Source organism: Arvicanthis niloticus, chromosome 9 (assembly GCF_011762505.2).
Source record: "Arvicanthis niloticus isolate mArvNil1 chromosome 9, mArvNil1.pat.X, whole genome shotgun sequence".
Lineage (NCBI taxonomy): Eukaryota > Metazoa > Chordata > Mammalia > Rodentia > Muridae > Arvicanthis > Arvicanthis niloticus.
The window spans coordinates 61359147-61378412 of NC_047666.1; the positions used below are offsets into that span (position 1 = coordinate 61359147).

A 19266-nucleotide genomic window follows, 5' to 3' on the forward strand; every position below is an offset into this window, starting at 1 on the left:
ACTGGATGAATTTTCTTCACATGTTTGTGACTCTGTGGTAGAGTACTTGTGTAGCATATACCATGTTTGAAATTCAGTTTCCTACAGTACCTACCCAAAAAATGAAAAAATGAATGACTGAAAGAATGAAAAAGAAAGGAAAAAGAAAAAAGTTTAACACATTGGCCCTCATGCACAATAGGCATTTTAAAAAACTAATAGTATCTCTTCATTTACTTTCTTTGAAGTAAGTAAATTTGAAATTATATCAATGGTTAAAAAAACTATGATTGAGTTAAATATTTTTATTTAATTTTTATATTGTAGAGGTATTTCAAAATACAGTACTCATAAGTATATACAATATAAGATACTAAAAATACACAAGTTGATAATTGACACTATAAATTAATAAGAAATAATGTTTTCTAATGTAAGGCTTTGGCTTTGCCTCACAGAAATACTCTAAAATGACTTTGATGTTAAATGATTTAGGGTCCAGCCCTTCCCCCCACAAACACTGAGTCCTTTGATGCTTCCTTCAAATGACCCTTCATGACTTAATTATGTCTCCACTGGTTAGTCTCTCTTTACCTTGGACCTTGAGAAGTCTCAGCTCTGTGAGTGTACACACCCTGCAGGCATTTTAGAGGACTTCACACTTTTTCTAATTGTGTGTTTTCCTGCTGAGAATCAGGATTCCCAGGTGCCAAGTGAGAGGTCCCTGAGCCCTTGGGGACTCACAGTGACTCTGAGATGGGGACACAATCTAGGGCTAAGTAGGTGCAAAGCAGATTATCCTCCCAGGAACTGAGGGAGTGTTTGGTACTGGTGGGTCTGTACTAGACAAAAGGATGCTTTATAAAGTTCATCGGCATAGACCAGACAGACCCAGGTTTTATCAGTTAGTTGATGTGCTATCAGGATCAATTAGCCCAAGACTCTCCACTAAAGAGATTTCTGGGATTTATTAATTATTTATCAGTGTTAGTATGAAATTGCTCATTGCTTTCTTTCTGCTGATTGTTCTGATTATATTCCAGGAACTAATTTCTTGTTTCTCCTTAAATATATCTGCGTCTCCTGGCTACTATCAAGATGGAGATTTTGTTATTGGAGGACTCTTTTCCCTTAGAGTGACTGCTGGAGACACTAGAAGTAGATTTGGCTTTACAGATATAAACCATATTCCAGAACATGTTTATGTGTAAGTGTTTGGCTTCTGTCCTTAAAAAATATTATTTTGAGATTTCATACATGTATAAAATATATGTTGCTCAAACCCCACTTCTACTGCTTCCCCTCTAATATCTTCTGTCTTCAACTTCATGGAGTCTCTCTCTCTGTCTCTCTGTCTCTCTGTGTCCCTGTCTCTCTTTTTTTCTGTCTCTGTCTGTCTCTGTCTCTCCACCCCCCCCTCTCTCTCTCTCTCTCTCACACACACACACACACACACACACACACACATACACACACACACACTTTTTAATATACTGAGTTCATTAAGGCATGCCAATACTACAGGAAAATAGAACATCATCTAGAATATAGGTAAGATACTATGCAAACCTCCTAAGAAAACTGACCCTCCCTTTCCCAGTAGCCACCAAATGCCAATAGCTCCTTAGCCATGACTGGGTCTCTGTGTGTGTCTCCCCTATTCAGGATCAATTCTCTTAAACTATTAAAAAGGCTTTAAAAACACTTTTCAGTTGAAGTTATTTTTCTTTGTTTTCATTAAGTATATTATACTGAGAACATTGTATTTTTCCTGCTTTAATTGACTTGAAACTATTTTTTTAATTACCATAGTTGATCAAGCACTGTGTATTTTCTCAAGGTTTATCCTATTTTTGAAAACCACATGAAATACTAAATTTTAATGTTTGCTATTTCCCATATGCTTTACTCTTCAATTTTACTTTCTCAGACACAAGTTTCACAGTACAAAGTTAGAATTGTACATTTGATAGTATGTAGTGGTGCAAACCTTTAATCCCAGGGTTTGAGAAGCAGAGGCAGGAGGATCTCTGTGACCTTAGGCTAACCAGGTCTACATAGTGAGTTTAAATACATCCTGGGATGAATAAGTGAAAGTCTGTCTCAAAAAAACAAAATAAAAAACAATAACTGTAAATTTGATAATAAGTTGTACTATGAATTTTCTTTTTAAAGACTAATTCCTCTATATTTTTAGTAGAGAATATCTTCTTGTTTCTTGGATTATTGTGTATAATATTTACATGAGTGAGATGGTTAAAAATAAAAATTTAGAATTTGAGAGAGAGCATGGGAGGAGCCACAGGGAGAAGAGTGAGGAAGGTAAATGATATAAATATGTTTTAATTAAAAATTAATATAAAACATACAGAAATGGTCTTTTCAATTTTTCCTCCTAGGGATCTCACTAAACATTATCAGCACATGTTGGCAATGGTTTTTGCTATAGAAAAAATCAACAAGGAGCCAAATATTCTATTCAACATGTCCCTGGGATTTTACCTCTTCAATGTTGACTTTATTGAGATGAAGGCCGTGGAGAGTTCTATGGCTCTGCTCTCAGGAGAGAGCCCACCAATTCCTAACTACAGCTGCAGGCCTGAGAAGACTGATAAGCTGGTTGCTGTGATAGGAGGCATTTCAACAGGAATATCAACTCAGATCTCCCGAGTTCTAAGTCTCTACAATATCCCACAGGTATGCAAAGAATCCTAGTTCTTTAGGTTAAACATAATAACATACTACTAAATACCAATTAATTTAGTTTTTGTTTATTGATGAGGTATGGGACTGCTTAATAATTTACTATGTGGTTATCATTTTACATCTAAAATATAATTTATTCATAAGATGAAATAATGTTTGTCTAGTAAATTTAATTTCAAAACCTTTAATATTGAAAAAATATAAAGTAATGACAACCTGTATTCTGACCACTCAAATTTCCTTAGCCTTGTGTCATTGTTAATACCATCTTTCTTTTGTATCCAGTTTTAGAGCATCACAAAGCATGAGGACTATAATAATTCTACTCATGTATCTTCACTGTAACTACTTTGGACATATTCCTGATTATTTTACTGTGGAATCAGCTCAGATTTCTACATAACATTTATTTTTACAAAGAACCATTGCTCAGACTTACTCTGGCTGGACATTTGGACTGTTTCAATTTTCCTCTGTTGGAACAAAATTTGTAATTTCTGTCTTTGTTTAAAAACTTTTTTGTTGATCAGCAATAACTTTTCATAAACAGTGCTAGAGTGCTAGCATGTAAATGTCAAATGCATCCTAATGAGTAATAAGCTTAAAACGAGCTATGTAGAATATTTGTCTGCAAATAACAGTGATTCATCATTAACTGTTTCCCTGATATTATCTGTGAAGAAACTTAAAATTTTCCTCAAATGCGTTGGCTGCCATGCTGCTTTATTTTTATTTTTTATTTTTCCTTATTTGTTTATATTTGAGACTTATTCTCACCATGCAGGATTAGCTTGTCTTGAACTTCCTATGTAGCCCAGGATTGCCTTACAGAGATCCTCCTGCCTTTGCTTCTCCAGGGCTGGGAGTAAAGCCTACAGTATTTTGCCTGCCCATGCTTTTTATGAGTTTTTATGGGTGAGTGTTTTTCTTTTAAATTTTTGACTTTGGACATATGCTTATTATGACATTAATAATGAATACAATTTTTCATAAGAAATGCCTATATAACTCTACTTGTCTCACTTTTGTCATGGATCCTCCTACTGCCTCTTGCTGGGCCCTGGCCTCCCACCTAACAGCTTCTCATTCCGTTCTCCTGACATAGGATCTTTCACTTTGCTCTGCAGCTTGTTAACGCCATGTAGCCCCCTGATCAGCCATGCAATGATCTGCTGAGCTACCAGAGTCCTTTCAGTAGATCCTTGTCCAAGGTGGTATTTTGAAGTGTTTCCCCTAGCTTTCCTTTGCTATTTCAAAGATTTAATTTTTAACCCTAATTTACTCTGAGCTGATTAGAATGGATTTTTTTTTTTTGCACAGGGTAGAGAAACAGATAACTCCACCTTAAGTTTTCTACATGTAGCTTCGTACTCAGTTTCCCTAGAAATTTGTGGAAGCGACTGTCTTTTCTCCGATATATATTTTTGACTATAGCTATGTGAGTTTATTTATTGCTCTTCTGTTTGGTTTGTGTAAAGGTTTATCTTATGCCAACACCAGGCTGCTGTGTTGCCATGGTTCAGTAGTATAATTTAAGATCTGGTATATGAATTGACATGTACCAGTACCCTTTCTATTTAGGATGGCTTTGTCCAGTGGGGATATTTGTGTTTCCATATGAATGTTAGAATTGCCTTTTCTAGTTTTATGAAGAGAGTCATAGGAAGATTTATGAGAATTATGCTTAATAATATATCATTTTGGAATATTTTGCAGTGTTAATTCAGCCAATCTGTGTGTGTCCAAGTTACTTCTGTCTTCTAGAGTCTTTTTTAATGGCTGTAAAGTCTTCCAACTCTTTCCTTAGGCTTTTTCTTAGATGCTTTATTTTTTATTGCATCTGGGATTACTCCCATGATTATCTCCTCTACAAATTCATTATTTATGTATAGGAAGCTACTAATTTGGATATTTATTTTGTGTTCTGTTACTTTGATGAAAGTGTATATTAGGTCTGAGAGTTCTCATATCTGATGTTCCCTGAAGAGCACAGGAGAAAACATTCAGACATAAAGATACCATTTGTGAACAGGCCTAATTTACCTTCTTTTTATCCTTTTTGTAGGTGTTCTCTTACTATATTGGTTTTACTAGGATTTCAAGCTAAATACAAATGACAAAAGCAAATATTCTCTGGCCCTTTGTTCATAGATTTACTAGTAAGCATTTTATTTTTCATCTGGCATTTTATCCATGTCAGTATACCTATATACAGTATTTAAAGAGTTATGATTTTAGGGGTATCGCATTGCTTTGGGAGTTCATGTTTCTTTTGTGTCTGTGTTTGAGTTGGGAGTCTGATAGATTGAATATTTCTTTTGGTTTTACATGTACTCCTTTTATGTAGATGCATTTTTATTATTTTTAATATTGTGTAGAGAGAGAGGGTGGGCAGAAAGACAGAGTGAGTGATTATGAACCACCTGACATGGTTGCTGGGAACCGAGCTTCAATCCTTAGAATTATTTTTTTGTCAGCATAGGATGCATGGGTTTCATTATGTCCATTCACGTTCACATGCACTTTGTTCTTACTGTCTGCATCCTGATGCCACCCACATTCTCCCATCTTGCTGTTCTGCTTTCTGAACAAAACTCTGTCAGCTTTTAGTTCAGTGTTTTACTGTCTCCTGCCTTATATATATATATTTTTATCATTCTGGTGGTTCCTTTCTAGTTCTCTGTCTTTATCTCTGTCTTTGTCTCTGTCTCACTCTGTCTCTCATACACACATATACATGCACACACACACACACATACACACATACACACACACCACTATGTCCCACAATATAGAGAAAACCTAAATGTGTTTGATTTATTTTGCTTAATATAATATTTGCAGTAGCCTTCATCTTACTCCAAATGTCTTTAGTCTTTATGGCTACATATGATTATGTTGTGCATATATACCATCTTTCTGCTTTTATCCATTTCTATTTATGAATATCTAGTTTGTTTTGGTTACTAAATAGTATAAATAGCAAAATTAACAATAAATTATGGTTGTGAAGTTTCTCTTGCTTTGTCTTGGAGCATGGAAGTCTATACAAAGGAGTAGCAGAGCTGAGTTGTGTGGTTGAACTATTCTTAGTGTTTGTGAAACTTATGTTGTTTCCGAACTGAATGATGTCAGTTCGAATTCCTAATAGCAAAAATAAGGCTTCCTGTTTCTTCACACCCACCATTTGGTTTGGTTGGTATGTAAGATTTATTTTTTACGTATGCAAATGTTTCTTCTGCGTGCATGTTGTGTGCAACACATGTGTACCTAGTGTCCGTAGAGAAAACTGCAATAAGGTGTTAGGTCATCTAGATATGAAATTATTGGTGGTTTTGAACTGCCATAGGGGTGCCAGGAATGAAACCCAGGTCCTGTGCATGAACAGTTCATGTTCTAAACTGCTGAGCCTCCTCTCCTGCATCTGCTACCCATTCTCATGATGAAAACACCTGTGACTGAAATAACAAAGTCTTTGTAATTTGGATTCCCTTTGTGGTTAAGGATGTTCAACACTGTCAAAATATTTATTAAACATTTGTCTTTCTTTCTTGCTGAGAACTATCTGTTTAGTGCATTAACTGGTTTACTGATTTAATGATTCCTGGGTTTTTTTTTTTTTTTTTTTTTTTTTTTTTTTTTTTTTTTTTTTTTTTTTTTGGAAATTCAAATTTTGCTTTTCAACCTGTGACCAGCTGGCTGCCTGTGGCCACTGATAGTTATGCACACAGCCTAACCCAATGACTTCAGTGTACTCATAACATCCAGAGACTTTTTTGTCATTTCTTTTGTAATTCACTTGCACACATCATAAGAGTGAACTATGGAGCTGGCAGTACTGTTGACCATGATCTATAGATCTTTTATTTCCTCTATTGTGTTGATATTTTTGTTTGAGGTTTTCTGTGTACAATAAGTAAAACATCTCTAGTGCGTGTAAGTGAATCCCTGATATATGGAAATCATTCCAACTTTACATAAGACAGATAAGTCTTTCTTTCCATTTCTTCTTTTTGCCAGCATGAATGTTGTATGTTTGTTCTTGAACATTTTCTTGTGTTAGGTCCTCTGTATGATAAGTTCCACATCTTTCTCTCTTGACTCACTTTCACATTTTCCAGACTACAACCTTGAGTTGAAGAAAGTTTACAAAGGTTGCTCAGTGGATGTTTTCATTGGACTTTCACTTTAACTTTCAGAAACTTTATTTGGTTACCTTATTTTCAGATTTTTTTCCTCTACATTTTAATTTTTTCCCACCAAATGCCTGTTTGCTAAGTTCTATATAGATTCAGAATTTATTCCATTACTGAACCTATCAGGTTATGTGAGCTCTGTGATTATTTGTGAGTATTGGCCACTCTTCACAAGACCGACTCTGCCATCCAATCTCATAGCATTTTCCTTATTCTCTTTCATTTCTAATACTGAAGGATTACGACCTCATGCAGTGCCATTGTGGTTCTCTCTCTCTCTCTCTCTCTCTCTCTCTCTCTCTCTCTCTCTCTCTCTCTCTCTGTGTGTGTGTGTGTGTGTGTGTGTGTGTGTGTGTGTGTGTAGGGGGGTATGTGGAAACTCTAGTGTTTGTCAGGACTATTCAGATCCAGATCGGCATATCAGTACACCTGGAGGCCAGACATTCTTCCTTCATCACTTTCTGCACTGCTGCCTTGAATCAGAGTCTTTTACAGAACTGGAAGCTTGAGATTTTGAGCTGACTAGTCAGGAGGCTCTAAGGATTTACCTGTCTCTGCCCTGCTATGTTAGGGTACAAGCACACACAGCTGTGTCTGACTTGTTATGGGGATGCTGAGGATTCTAATGCAGGCCTTGAGCTACCTCCTCAGCCTCATGATTGTTTATATATAATGCATATATCTTACAAAATAATGGATTTGTCATGACACTTTCATGCATGTATAGCTCTATAGTTTACTCTTCAGTCCCCTCAGGCTTGGGCCTATCAGAATCCACAGTTACAGTCTGATTCTGAGGTCAGCTCCTAGTCAGCAAGACAGTGAACTAAATCCTCCCTCCATAAACTGCCTGAGCCAAGCCTCCTCCTAACTCTCCAGTTTGTTATCTTTGTGATCTTCCATTTCCACACCTGTCTCCTGTAGCAGCCTCACACAGGCCTGTTCAGGTGCCTGCAGATTCTGTGAGGTGCTGTTACTCCCCATTCTCAGCCCCCACAGTAGGTCAGTGTTAGACAATCAGTTCTCTCCTGAGATGGTAGCCTGCCACAGATCTCTGAGTCATAGGAAGTGAGAAACTATAGCTCTTCTACTTTGTCAGCCCATCTCCCTGGAGAAACATCTTTCTTTCTGAGAGCAACACCTTGATTGGAGACCTAAAAGAACCCAGGGCTTGCCCTGTCAGCAGGACAACAGGTCTCTTTGCCACAGACTCTTGCCTTATAGTTGGACACAATTTGTCACATTTCGAACACATTTTTTTAAATTTATGATTTAAAAGTTGTTCCTTCAGATTTTTAGAAATATGTTAAGAAAGTTATATTAATTAGTATAACATAAGCCATGTTTTATTAATTTAATTTCATGGGACCCATGATCCCATTATTAAAATTTATTAATATAAAAATTATATCATCTCGTATCATCTATTTAAATTGCTTAATTTTGTGCATTTACTAAATATTGAGTATTTCTTTATGCTAGGGTTTTCTTCATCAACATATTCATATTCACCTCATTTTCTGATCTCTTCTTTCCTATTTCTCCTCCTTCTTCCTATCCACCCCTCTCTCCCAATCAATCATCATGTATTGAATGTCTATATCCAATTATCATGATTTTGGATCCAATAAGTAGAATATTCACTAAATATCCAAACTCAGATTCATGGTGAGAAGTCAGTGAATGGAGCCAGGGCATGAGTCGTGAATTAGGGCATGACCCAGTGGATATCTGATTTTAGGAGATTAATTAGGGAATTTGCATGGAAAGGGGGATCAAGATAGTGTTGGCAAAACTTGGAAATACAAACCTTGACTAAAGAAAGTATTCTGAAACTCATTAAAAAACACATTTTGAGAAACAGGATTGTTTCATGCCAATATTAGAATAAGTTGAATTGTGAAGTGAATTTGATAATTGGTCATTTGACATAGCAAATTAGGTAATTAATGATCTACTCACCCCTACCCTAGAGAAGATGCTCTAAAATGCTTAGGAATGACAGGGTAGTCCTCAACTGAAGTTTTCAAGTGAGGATAGCAATATAATGGGGATGACCAGAGGGTCTTCTTAAAGAGAGACTTTATAACATTCATTGATGTAGAGAGTGAGCCTTCTATCCGAAGTAAGATTGTTTTAGGCTAGTTGACTACAGATTAAGCATTACAGAAAGACAAAGACATGGGAACTTGTAGGGAAATAATATACTTCACTAGTGGATTATAAAATGGTTCATAGATTTCTCTTTATTGAATAATTAACTATGGATTTGTAACTTCAAGGAAAATGAAGGCCTTTATTTTTAACATTTCTTTACTTCCATTATCAGAAAAATGAAAGTTTTGGTATGGTAAGTGACAGATTTGCAAATGCTCTGGTTTGACTGGTATTACCTGAACTGAGAGAAGGAGATAGACACAATGTGGCCCTGTTAGATGTGTTTTATAAAAGTGTAAGAAAAAATGCATTATCTGTGTGCAGTTAGAAGAAAGTGGTGGATCATAGGTAACAAGATAGTATTTCTTAGCAAAGTTATCTAATTGTTTAATTTGCCCTAGAGTGAATAAACAGAAAAGGTAAAGCAAGTCACATGACAATAAACCTAATTGTCTTGAATTGAGTTGTAACTTTCTTTCTCTTCAGATCAGCTATGCTCCTTTTGACCAGAGTCTTGGGACCAGAGTCCAGCTCCAGTCTCCTTACCAGTTTCCTGTGCACACCACAGCTCTGTATCAGGGAATTATTCAACTGCTGCTATACTTCTCTTGGGTCTGGGTTGGTCTGGTGGTTCCAGATGATATGAGGGGAGAACTCTTCCTTAGGGACATCACAGAGCAGATGACCAAACATGGACTTTGTGTTGCATTTGCAGAAAAGGTTCCAGAATTTCCTGCTAAAGACACAGTAAACAGGGGACTTTTTATGGAAAGATTCACACTGACACGTGTTATCGTTGCATTTGGTGACACATACTCTCTTCTGAGATTTGTCTATAACACCTTCTGCAATACTCCTTTTGGTAATGTCTGGATCACAACTTCTGATTGGGATATCACCATAATACCCTTTGAACAAGATCTAGGTTATACATTCTTTGGTGGAGGATTATCATTTTCTGTTCACACAGATCAAATTCTGGGATTCAAGGATTTTCTCGGAAGTGTCCAACCTAGAAAATACCCTCATGATACCTTTATCCAGGATGTGTGGTCGATCATATTTGAATGTCCATATTTTGATCAGCACTGGATCAGGGAACTACGCCAATGTGAGCAAAATGGCAGCCTGAGCACACGACCTCTGCATGTTTGGGATATGAACACCTCACCCCCGAGCTACAAAGTCCATGCTGCTGTGTATGCCATTGCCCAGGCACTGCATGAGGAGCTGTCACTCAGAGTGGAAGGAGGCTCTCTTGATAAAGGTGTATCCTGGGCTCCTCTCCCATGGAAGGTAAAAATAGCTGGTCTTGTATTTACCTACAGTGTTAGGCCTTGGCTTGTATGTTCTTTATTTTGATTTATGATCTTTCTTAATTATTGTTAGAAAAATATTTCTTCTGTTAGTATACTTGTTTAGGCTACTGTCTCCTTCCTCGAAGTATTTCTGTTATTTCAGTAGCATAAAGTAATATTGTTAGAGAAAAAAATTTAAAAAAAAACCACATTGTAGTGTTTAATGTTGAGCTAAAGTTGCTAACAGAACACAATTATGTGCATGATTCTAAAAAAGTTTTTCTATCTTAAACACAAACAATAATACTTAAGCCCTTTAATTGTCAAATGACTTCTTATTGTTGATTTTAATCAAATTTGAAGAAATTATAATATGCAAGTCAAGAGACTTGTATAAGTATAAATATGATGTATTTTAAGGGATTTTAAGCACATTTGACACCATTAGCTTTTTTTTTTATTTTGATAAACATATCCTAGAAAGAACACATAGCTTCTCATCCATGACACTTCTCCAGTATGTGGGAGGCTGAGGCAGAAGGATCATGAGTTTGAAGTCAGCCTGGGCTGTATAAACCTTGTCTTAAAAATCAAATCCCAAACCAAACTGAAACAAAAACAGGTTCTATAAATTAATATGGATTGAATGGGCTGGCACTAATCATGACACATCAACTTTCCACATGTTTGCCCTTCTGTATCTTCTTTTCTTTTCCACAGCTATTGCATTTCCACTACTTACCAGAGTCCCTTTCTCTACATTGTTGTCAACACTTTATTTTTTGAGTTTGTTTTAAATTTGTTTATTGTTTGGTACCTTCAAACACTAAAATAATGAATGTTGGGCATTTTTTACCCCCTGCTCCATTGCATTCTCTATTCCTTCCTTTCCTGTTAGAGCCTTTCTCCCAACCAACCCTCTCACTCGCATGGCCCCTTTTGTAGGTGGGATCCTCTAAATGTAGTTTTTCACTCAAGAGTGAAAGGTTATTACTAGACTAAGGACTAATTATCCCTTTAGGTCACATAGATCTTTTGTGTGTCTTGAGTTTTGACATCAGGCATCCTAACACATAGAAAGTGTTATGTGAATGCAGCTTATGGTGAGGTAGATTAACCTTTCACTGAGATCAGTGATGTTAAACATCTTCCCACACACTTTATTACCACATGTATCCCTTTCTTGAAAAAAAAAATCAAACAATCACTTCCTCTGATTTAACTTTTTGGCCAAACAATTTTATTAATTACCTATAACTTGGGATAACAACCTTCATTAGGTATCTTGTTTGCAAATATCTTCTTCCATTCCACGAATTGTCCTCATACCCTGTTGGTTATTTTCTTTGCTGTGCAAAAGCTTTCTTTGTTAGGATAGTTGATCTTAGCTTTCATTGACAGCTTTTGATGTTGTATTTAAAAATATCAAGACCAATGATATCAAAGGACTTACCTCTCTGTTTTACTCTAGGAATTTTTTTTTATTCTGAGGTTTTGATCTGCTTTTACTTTATTTGGTGTATGAAACAGACATAATCCAACTGCAGTTTCTCACCCTGTTTACACAACAGCTTTTGTGGAAGAGACTGTATTTCACCGTTTTTTTGGTTTTGGCTTTTTTTTTTTTTTTTTTTTTTTTGGATTTGGTATCTTGTGTATTTGGTTGGTTTCTGGACTTCTGTTCAGCTCCTCTGTGATGTGTGCATGTTATATGCCATGCTGATACCCCTGTGATTTTATAAAACTATTTGGAATGTGAAATGCAATTCTTTAATTCTGTTCTTCTTGATCAACTTTGCAAAAGGCATGTGACTTCTTTGTGACTCTCCTGTCCTGTGGGATTTTAGGCCTCTTTAAACTCTAAGAAAAACATCATTTAAATTCATAGAGACTGCCCTAATCTGTGAAAGCTTTTGCATAATGAACTGCTTTAAACAATAGAAACTCTTCTAATCCTTGATACTGTTTCCCTTCTGTGTCTCTTCAGTCTCTTTGATCAGTGTCTTACAGGTTTTACCATTGGAATATTTTACCTACTTGGTTAATTTTTTCCTAATTAGTAAAATAATTAGGAATATTGTTTAATTGTTTTTAATTGCCATATATTCATTACACATGGTATTGGGTTTCATAAGGATAATTCCATTCAAGTGTATACAATACTAGTTTGACTATGTTTCTCCTTAATTCCTTTACTCCACTTCTACTCCCTGAAGAGATGTGGTGGTTCGAATGAGAAATGTCCCCCACAGGCTCAGGATTTGAACAATAGGTTCCCATGGCATTTGTCTAGGGAAATTTGGATGATACAATCTCCCTGTGTGTGTGTACATTTGTGTGTGTGTGTGTTTGCAAGTATGTGTACAATAATGTGCAAGTGTGTGTATGTCTATGCCTGAGTTCATGCACGTGCACATGGAGGTGCTTACTAATGTCCATGTATATGTGTGTATGTATGTGTGTGTGAATGTGTGTGCATGTGTGTGCTTGTGTGTATGTGATTTTAGGCATTTATAAATAACTAAACTCCACAAATACGAGGAAAAACTGTAATATGAGACTTTATAAGTCTGATTTTCCTTAATATAATTTCCTCATACCAATTTACCCATAAATGGCATAACCTCACTAGTATTTTTAGATGGAAAATTTTCATTTCGTATATACCAAATATTTATGCATTCATTAATTGATCAACACTATATTAGTTACTTTCTTGTTGCTGTGACAAAACACCATGTCCAAGTAAACTCGTAGTAGAAAGGGTTTGGCTTACAGTTCCGGGGTAAAAGGGTTTATCGGATCAAGCAGGCATGGCAGCAAGCATCAGGCATGGTGCCAGGGGCAGGAGATCATATTTCAACCATAAGACAAAGGAAAGAGGGTAAACTAAAAAGTATCTATATTCTCAAAACCCACCCCTAGTGACATGTTTCCTCCAGCAAACCTGTACCTCTAAAACCTCTCAAAACAGTGCCAACCACACAGGTGACAAGTGTTCATTACCTGAAGGGGGACAGTTCTTATTCAAATCACTACACAATCCTAAGCTAAGTCATGAACTCATCATTGTTGCAGTAAACCCTAATGTCAAGTGCCTCTGACACACTGACTTATAAGTCCTTCAAGTAAACACCAAGAAGTGATGGAGCTGGATCATAGGGTAGATCCATTTTGTTTTATTGAGGAACACTTTTTTTCTGGTTTTCATAGTAGCTAGACTAATTTACATTTCCACCAGTAAAGTAGTATGTAAGCATTCTCTTTTCTCCATATTATGGTCAATATTTGTTTTTATATGTGTTTTCTGTTACTGTGATAAAACAGTGTGACCAAAGGTGACTTATAGAAGGAATTTCCTTTGGCTTAGGTTCCAGATGGAGAGTCCTTAATGATGGGGAGGCATAGCAGTGGGTACTAGAAAAAGAAGCAGATAGATCATATCTTCAACTACATGTAGAAACCAGAGAGTGTGAGTGGAATGAGGCTACACAGTCTCAAAACCCAGTCCATTGGCATACTTCCTTAAGCAATGCTCCACAGTCTAAAGATTCCATAATGTGCCAAAACAATACTCCTAACATGAACCAAGTATTCAAATTCCTGAAACAACTGGAAACATTGATTGTTCAAATCATATATATATATATATATATATATATATATATATATCTCCACCACGATTTTCACTCTAACCTCTTAAAAACCATCAAGACCAATTAATGCTGCCTCAATAATTTTGGATATTTAGTGTTCTGCTGGAGCATGGCCAACTTTCTAGAGGCTACATTATTAAACACCACTGACCCTTCTCTCCAGTAGCTAACAATTGCCAGTGTCATTCAGCTATGGGTGGGACTTAATGCTCAACTTTTTTGGCCTGGCTTGGGCTTGTTATGTCTTGTGAAAGCTATTAAAACTGCTATGAGCTCATATGCACGGCTCCCTACAGAGGTCAGAAGATCCTGTTTCTTATAGTCATCCCCTGACCATTATCACATTTTGGTTATATTCTATTATTTAAACAATTTTAAAATTTTAACTGTACTAGGTTGATTTTCTTCTTCTGCCTCAAGTTCATCCAGATCCCTGCCTCCTACCTACCATAAGTTATTTCTCAAGAAACTAACCAAAACTCAATATGGGAACAAGCCCCTCAAAACCAGAAAAACAAAATAAAATCATACCCAAAAAGATTAAGACAAAACACAATGCCAAACTAACTATAACCAAAATTAAAGCACACACCAAAAGACCCGGGGATTTCATTATTTGTTGGCCAACTAACTACTCCTGGATATGAGATCTGCCCTGGAGTGGCTGATGTGTGCCACGGACCACCCCAGACGGGTGTAGGGTCCCTGGCGTGAAGACTAAGTGGGTAAGGATTTGGTGGTGACAAACAGAAACAAACACAGAGGCACTTTGAATCTTTGTGTATTTTGTAGCTCTCAAGCAAGGGTTTTTATGCATAGAGAAACAGGTATTACTATGTTCTCTACTCTCCCTCTGTACCTCCTTCCCCAAACTATTTTCTTCCTGTTCCCATCTCAACCCACTCCCTTCTCCACCCAGAAAATCGATTCTATTTTTCCTTCTCAGGTAGATCCATGGGACCCCCCTAGAGTCCTCCTTGTTACTTAGCCTCTCTGGGTCTGTTGATTGTAATATGATTATCCTTTACTTTGCAGCTAACAACCACATATAAGTAAACACATGCCATGTTTGTCTTACTAGGGTTCTCCACTCTCGACATATTTTAGTTCTATCCATTTGCCTGCAAATTTTACAACGTCATTTTTCTAATAGCTGAGTAGTAGTATTCTATTGTGTAATTGTACAACATTTTTCCATTCTTCAGTTGAGAATCATCTATGTTGCTTCCAGTTTTCAGCTATTTAAAATAAAGCCACTATGAACTAATTGAGCAAGTGTCCTTGTGGTAAGATGGATTCTCCTTTGGGTATATGCCCAAGAGTGGTATAGGTGGGTATTGAAGTAGATCAATTCCCAACTTTCTGAGGACCCACATATCATATTTATTTCTATAGTGGCTGTAGAAATCTGCCCTCCCTCCATCATTGCAGGAGTGTTCCTCTTGCTCCATATCCACATCATGAGCTGTCACTTGTATCTTTGATCTAGCTGTTCTGACTTGTGTAAGATGGAATCTCAAAGTAGTTTTGATTTGCATTTTCCTAATGGATAAAGATATTTGTTGGGAGCCTCCCAGCCTGGAGAGGGTAGTGGCAAAGGTACAGAGTAGGACTCTGGTGATGGCTTTAAAGTCTGAGGGTCTCAGGGCTTCTGGCTCTCTGACCAGTACTGAAATGCTGATGATAACTTCTAAAAAGTCCTAAAAAGTTCTTGCTCCTTCTGAGGGTATAAGACTGCAGGCTTAGGTAATAACACCTGTAGCCTAACAGCAGAGGATTAGGCAATATGGACTTTCTATCTTGTTCTATCTCAGCAGAACTGCTGGACTCTAACTTACACCTGCTAGTCTGAAGTCGCAGAAAGAAAAGACACTTAGAGATGTGGTTATAGCGTTTATTACTAAGTTGTTAAAAGTTTCCTATGAAAGCTATCTAAGGGGAAAAGCAGAACGATCCTAAGCAGGGAAAGGGAAAAATTTTACTCTATCTGGAGAAAGGGAAAAAATTCTATTCTATTTCTCTATTTTATCTGCCTCTCATCTCTTTGTCCTCAATACTTATACATCTTTCAGAACACATGATCACATGTTACAAGACACATCACAAGTTCACTCCAAAAATCAAATCATAAATTGAAATAGAAGTTTTTACAACACAGAATGTTTACATGCATATCCATTAGTAATAATTATCTGGCTAAACATCCATCATCTGTCTAGCTCCACAGGTTCACTGAAGGTTTAAAACTATAGCAAAGTTGTTAGTGAAGTTTTGTATAGATATACCCAGTCAATATTTTATCTTCTCTTCTAGCACCTATAATAAATCCTTACTTCCCTCTTTATGATCTTTGGTTAATTGTTTTACAACCTCTTGGAATGTGCTCTGAGTAGGAGAAAGTCTGGTTACTATCTAAGAGCAATTAACTGGTGACACTTGGGAGACTGGCAGAGTTCTCATCGCTGTTTTGACTATCAGGAAAAGACCTAGTAGCAGTCCCATTATAAAAGAGTTTAATAATCATTGGTATAATTTTAGGAATTCTTATAGGATCATCATTAAGACTTAAGAAGTCATCTATTTGTCTATACAGGTCAATACAAGACAGTACATCTTCGTGGAACTGCAGAGATTTGCCCCAAATGGTGTGCTATTACTTAGCGATTGTTATATCTGTTTAATAGTAATAGGAAAAGGATATTAATTGCAGGAATCTTTTCTAAAAATGAGTCTCTTACAGCCTTGCTGAACAAAGTCACACCTGTCTCAGATTATATAATAATCCAAGGCAGGCCTTTTCAGGATGATCACCTGCTAGTTATTAGCTTGTCCCATTATGGCTCCTGACAGATATTGAATATTTTTTAAAATGCTTCTCAGACCATTGAGATTCATCTATTGAGAATTCTCTGTTTATCTCTGTACATAATTTTAAAAGTTAGATTGGTGGTTTGTTGATGACTAGTGTCTTTAGTCCTTTATATATTTTGGATATTAGCTCTCCCTGAGATTTAGAGTTGGTAAGACTCCTTTCCCATTCTTCTGACTGCCATTTTGTCTTATTGAAGTTGTTCTTTGCCTTGCAGAAACTTTTTGGTTTCATGAGGTCCCATTTATTCATTGCTTTATCAGTGTTCTGTTTAGAAAGTTATCTCCTGTACTAATATGTACAGAATTAAAATAATTAAGTAAATTTTGGCAGCATGTTTCACATTACCTTCACCAAAGTTCTGGGTTCTCAAAAGAAAGACACACACTCAGCCTTTATATTTTAATATTCCTTAAATAGCTCAATGGCTGGACCATTCCCTAACCTCCATGTGGTTAATCCACCTCCCTCCAAAATCCCAAATTATCATTTATTACATTTTATATTTTACCTTGGCTGCTCTGGACCCAGTTGGGCAGCCCTCTTGGGCCACACTCTTTCTACTCCTACGTGGCAGCTGTGTCCTCCTGTCCTGTCCATACCTTCTCAGGCATGGCATCTCTTCTCTTTACCTGTCCAGGCATGGTATGATTTTTATGCTTCCCTGTCTTCCCTGTCCTTAACCAAGGAATCCTAAAAGTCTCACCTCTCTCAGCCATCCCCAGCCACTGGTTGTCAGGATCTTTATTTACCAATCAGATACAACTGGGGGCAGATTCCCAGAAGCTAACTGCAGTAGATTCAATCACATAAACACTATTACGGGGAATGTAATTAGCACTCATAATACAGGCAGTTTTATATATATGTTCAATGCTATTCACTACTTTTTCTTCAATCAAGTTCAGTGTGTCTGTTTTAATGTTGTGTTTATCAATTGGCCTTGAGTTTTTTTTTACAGGGCAATAAATATGAATCTTTCTAGCATTCTTCCACATGAAAACATCCAGTTAGAAAGAACCATTTTTGAAGATGCTTTCTTTTATCCATGGTGTATTTCTGGCTTTTATATATATATATAAAAAAATAAGGTGTCTATAGCTGAATGGATATTTTCTAGTTCCATCCATTTGCCTAAGAATTTTATGAAGGCTCTGTATTTAATAGCTGAGTAGTACTCCACTGTATAAATGTACCACATTTTCTGTATCTATTCCTCTGTTGAAAGACATCTGGATTCTTTCCAGCTTGGCTATTAAAAATAAGGCTGCTATAAACACAGTGGAGCATGTGTCTTTGTTATATGTTGGGGCACCTTTTGGGTATATGCCCAGAATTGTTATAGCTGGGTCCTCAGGTACTACTGTGTCCAGTTTTCTGAAGAACCACCAGACTGATTTCCACAATGGTTGTACCAGCTTTCAATCCCATCAACAATGAAGGAGTGTTCCTCTTTCTCTACATTCTTGCCAGCATCTGCTGTCACCTGAGTTTTTGATCTTAGCCATTCTGACTGGTGTGAGGTGGAATCTCAGGGTTGTTTTGATTTCCAATTCCCTGATGACTAAGGATGTTGAACATTTCTTTAGGTGCTTCTCAGTCATTCAGTATTCCTCAGTTGAGCATTCTTTGTTTAGCTCTGTACCCCATTTTAAAAAGGGTTATTTGGTTCTCTGGAATCTAACTTCTTGAGTTTTTGGTATATATCAGATCTGATATTGGATATATCAGATATTGGATTGGTAAATATCTTTTCCCAATCTGTTAGTTGCTGTTTTGTCCTACTGAAGTGTCCTTTGCCTTACAGAAGATTTGCAATTTTATGAGGTCCCATTTTTCTATTGTCGATCTTAGAGCATAAGCCATTGGTATTCTGTTCAGGAAATGTTCCCCTGTGCCCATGTGTTCAAGGCTCTTCACCACTTTCTCTTCTATTAGATTCAGTGTATCTGGTTTTATATGGAGATCCTTGATCTACTTGGACTTCTTTGATTTCCATATATTGAACCATCCCTCTATCCTTGGGTTGAAGCCTACTTGATCATGATAGATGAATGTTTGGATGTGTTCTTGGATTTGGTTTGAAAAACTTTTACTGAGTATTTTTGCATTGATATTCATAAGGGAAATTGGTTTTAAGTTCTCTTTCTTTGTTGGGTCATTATGTGGTTTAGGTATAAGCATAATTGTGGCTTCATAGAGAGAATTAAATAGTGTTCCTTTTGTTTCTATTTTGTGGAATAGTTTGAAAAGTATTGGTATTAGGTCTTCTTTGAAAGACGGATAGAATTCTGCACTAACCCCATCTGGTTCTGGGCTTTTCTTGTTTGGGGGACTTTTTTTTCACTTTTATTTATTTATTTATTTATTTATTTTATATTTTATTTACATTTCAGATGCCATCC

The 19266-nt window shown here is 36.5% G+C and overlaps 1 protein-coding gene across 1 annotated transcript in view; it reads left to right on the forward strand.

The window, feature by feature from the left end:
- Positions 1 to 971: 971 nt before the first annotated feature.
- Positions 972 to 19266, forward strand: part of LOC117715300 (vomeronasal type-2 receptor 26-like) — a 36869-nt gene continuing 18574 nt past the window's right edge. The window contains exons 1-3 of the mRNA XM_034512053.1: positions 972 to 1186; positions 2379 to 2676; positions 9525 to 10334. Of these exons, the coding sequence (XP_034367944.1) occupies positions 972 to 1186; positions 2379 to 2676; positions 9525 to 10334 (1323 nt within the window). The remainder of the gene's footprint in view (positions 1187 to 2378; positions 2677 to 9524; positions 10335 to 19266) is intronic.